Source organism: Equus quagga, chromosome 14, assembly GCF_021613505.1.
Source record: "Equus quagga isolate Etosha38 chromosome 14, UCLA_HA_Equagga_1.0, whole genome shotgun sequence".
NCBI lineage: Eukaryota > Metazoa > Chordata > Mammalia > Perissodactyla > Equidae > Equus > Equus quagga.
Window position 1 is genome coordinate 72,112,201 of NC_060280.1, and position 2,461 is coordinate 72,114,661.

At 39.5% G+C, this 2,461-nt stretch overlaps 1 protein-coding gene across 1 annotated transcript; it reads right to left on the reverse strand.

The window, feature by feature from the left end:
- Window positions 1-317: 317 nt before the first annotated feature.
- On the reverse strand, window positions 318-1,277 carry LOC124225597 (olfactory receptor 8B3-like). The gene has a single exon (XM_046638257.1). The coding sequence runs from the start codon at window positions 1,275-1,277 to the stop codon at window positions 318-320; it is 960 nt and encodes a 319-aa protein (XP_046494213.1).
- Between the last annotated feature and the right edge of the window lie 1,184 nt (window positions 1,278-2,461).

Consider the following 2,461-nt stretch of genomic DNA (forward strand, 5'->3'; position numbering starts at 1 on the left):
AAAGAAAGATGTCACACTAGTGTTACTTTATTGATCATTAGCAGAATGATTCATCTTTTTCTAGGGGAAATAAAGAATGTGGATAATGAAAATAGAAAGAAAACAGATAAATTTCTTCCTTCATGCTACTTTTAAATAGAAAAATGAGAAAAAGGAGAAGAAATTGTGAGGAAAGGAAGCAGACTACTCTAAAGAAAGCAGAAAATGATTGAGAGAAGCATCAAATTTCCTATACCATTGTGAGAAAAAAAAATAGGCTAAGAAGGCTGCTACTAAAAAATTTGTAAATAAACACATGGAATCTCCCTGTACTATGTCTACCTGCACAGAGACAATGATTCTAATGAAAACTTTCTCCTGCTCAAGGTTTTTCTCAGAGCAAGTTTAACATCTTTGTTCCTCAAACTGTAGATTAAAGGGTTCATCATGGGAATCACATTGGTATAAAAGACAGAAGAGATTTTTCCCTCATCCATAGACCCAGCAGAAGATGGTTTGAGGTACATAATTGCACCTGATCCAAAGAATAGAGAAATAGCAATAATGTGGGAACTGCAGGTGCTGAAAGCTTTGGACCTGCCTTCTGTGGAACTGATGTGGAGGATGCTGGAGAGGATGAAACCATAAGAGACAAAGATAGTGAGACTGGGCACAATGATGTTGATGCCCACCACAATGAAAACAACCAGCTCATTGACATAGGTGCTCGTGCAGGAGAGCTGGAATACAGGAAGTATGTCACACAAATAGTGGTTGATGATGTTTGCATCACAGAAAGTCACTCTCAGCATGCATCCTGTGTGGGCCATAGCACCAGAAAATGCCATCAAGTATGAACCAAGCATGAGGCTGGAACACACTTTATGGGACATGGCAATGTTATAGAGAAGTGGTTTACAGATGGCCACATAGCGATCATAGGCCATTGATGTCAGCATATAGCCTTCAGAAATGCCAAAAAAACAGAAAAAGTAGAGCTGAGTCATGCACCCCATGTAAGAAATAACATTCTTCTTTGATAAGAAATGTATCAGCATTTTTGGTGTAAATACTGAAGAATAACAGAGGTCTATGAAGGACAAGTTAAAGAGGAAAAAATACATGGGAGCGTGCAGGTGTGAATTCAGCCCAATTAGAGTTATCAAGCCCAAATTTCCCCACACAGTGACCTTATACACTGCTAGAAACAGGAAGAACAAGGGAATCTGGAGATCTGATCGGTCTGTTAATCCCACCAGAATGAATTCAGTCACCATGGAACCATTTCCAGGAGCCATTCTTCTCCAAGGGAATCTGTGGACATAGGAGAAAAAGATTACATTAAAGAAGAATTCAGCTCTTCACACAATATCTTGTCCTACAAGGGTGTATACACTGGGTATGCCTCAGACTAGCCCAACTTGGACCCATAGAATATGTTGTTACCATCATGATACTGAGTGACATGGACTTTCCCTTACTAGAGTCTTAATAGGCTAAATATGGCAAAGGGCAAGACAAAATTATCTTATTGGGGGAAGGCTATCGTTGCCGTCTGAAAATGTAACTGCTGGAAAACCAAGGGATAAGAGAGAAGGATGGACCAGGACATAATCATCCTTCTCTCATCTTACAATTTCTTCACTCACTTAAGCCTTCCCCTCACCAGTAAAGTTGTAGGCAGAGACCCTACCAACCTGGTGCTGGCCTCTAATGCAGATTAGACTTGGTGGAGTGGGACCAAGAAGTTGTTTCTAACCAAAACTAAGGGACCAAAGTCTAAGAGAATTTAAGTTACTACCCCATGTCACAGAGTAAAAGTCATAAATCTAGAAGGGTGAGTCTGTTCATGGGGAGAGAACTTACTGACTGAGACACTGCACTTTCTGAGCCTCCTAAGCTCTGAATATTCTCTGATCTCCATTGAACACATTCTCCCAGCAGTTTCACTTGAATCTCAGGACTGCTTAAAATGAGAAAGAAAATAGCAGATCTTACATCCCTGGACTTCCATCTCAAAACAAGAAGGACATTAACATAAATAAAATTCAGAAACTCACTCTCCTTAGGCCAGAAAACATTAGTGCTCTCTTACCCTTGGTGTGTACCCACATGGTCCTGGAGAGGCAATTTCAGGTTCCAGGGCTTTGCTTCTTCTGCTTCCAAAAGAATGCAGCAGAGATTTATTTCATATATGCCCTGGAAATCTTTCTAAACTACAAATCATAATTTCTGATTCTGACTTTGAGCCCTCTCAAGGAGTAGAGAAAAATAAACAGTCTTTATTATTATCATATTTGCCACTTGATAAGACAAAAAAGATGGAATTTAAGTTTTAATAATATAGAACGCTTGATTATAAACCGGGCAGAAGCTTGCTCATTGTCTTCCCCAGGGATTAGATTCTATGTGTAAAAGAGAAACAAGGGAATTATATTTACACTCTGGATCATGATCTCTCTTTAGTTCCTTAGGGGCTTAA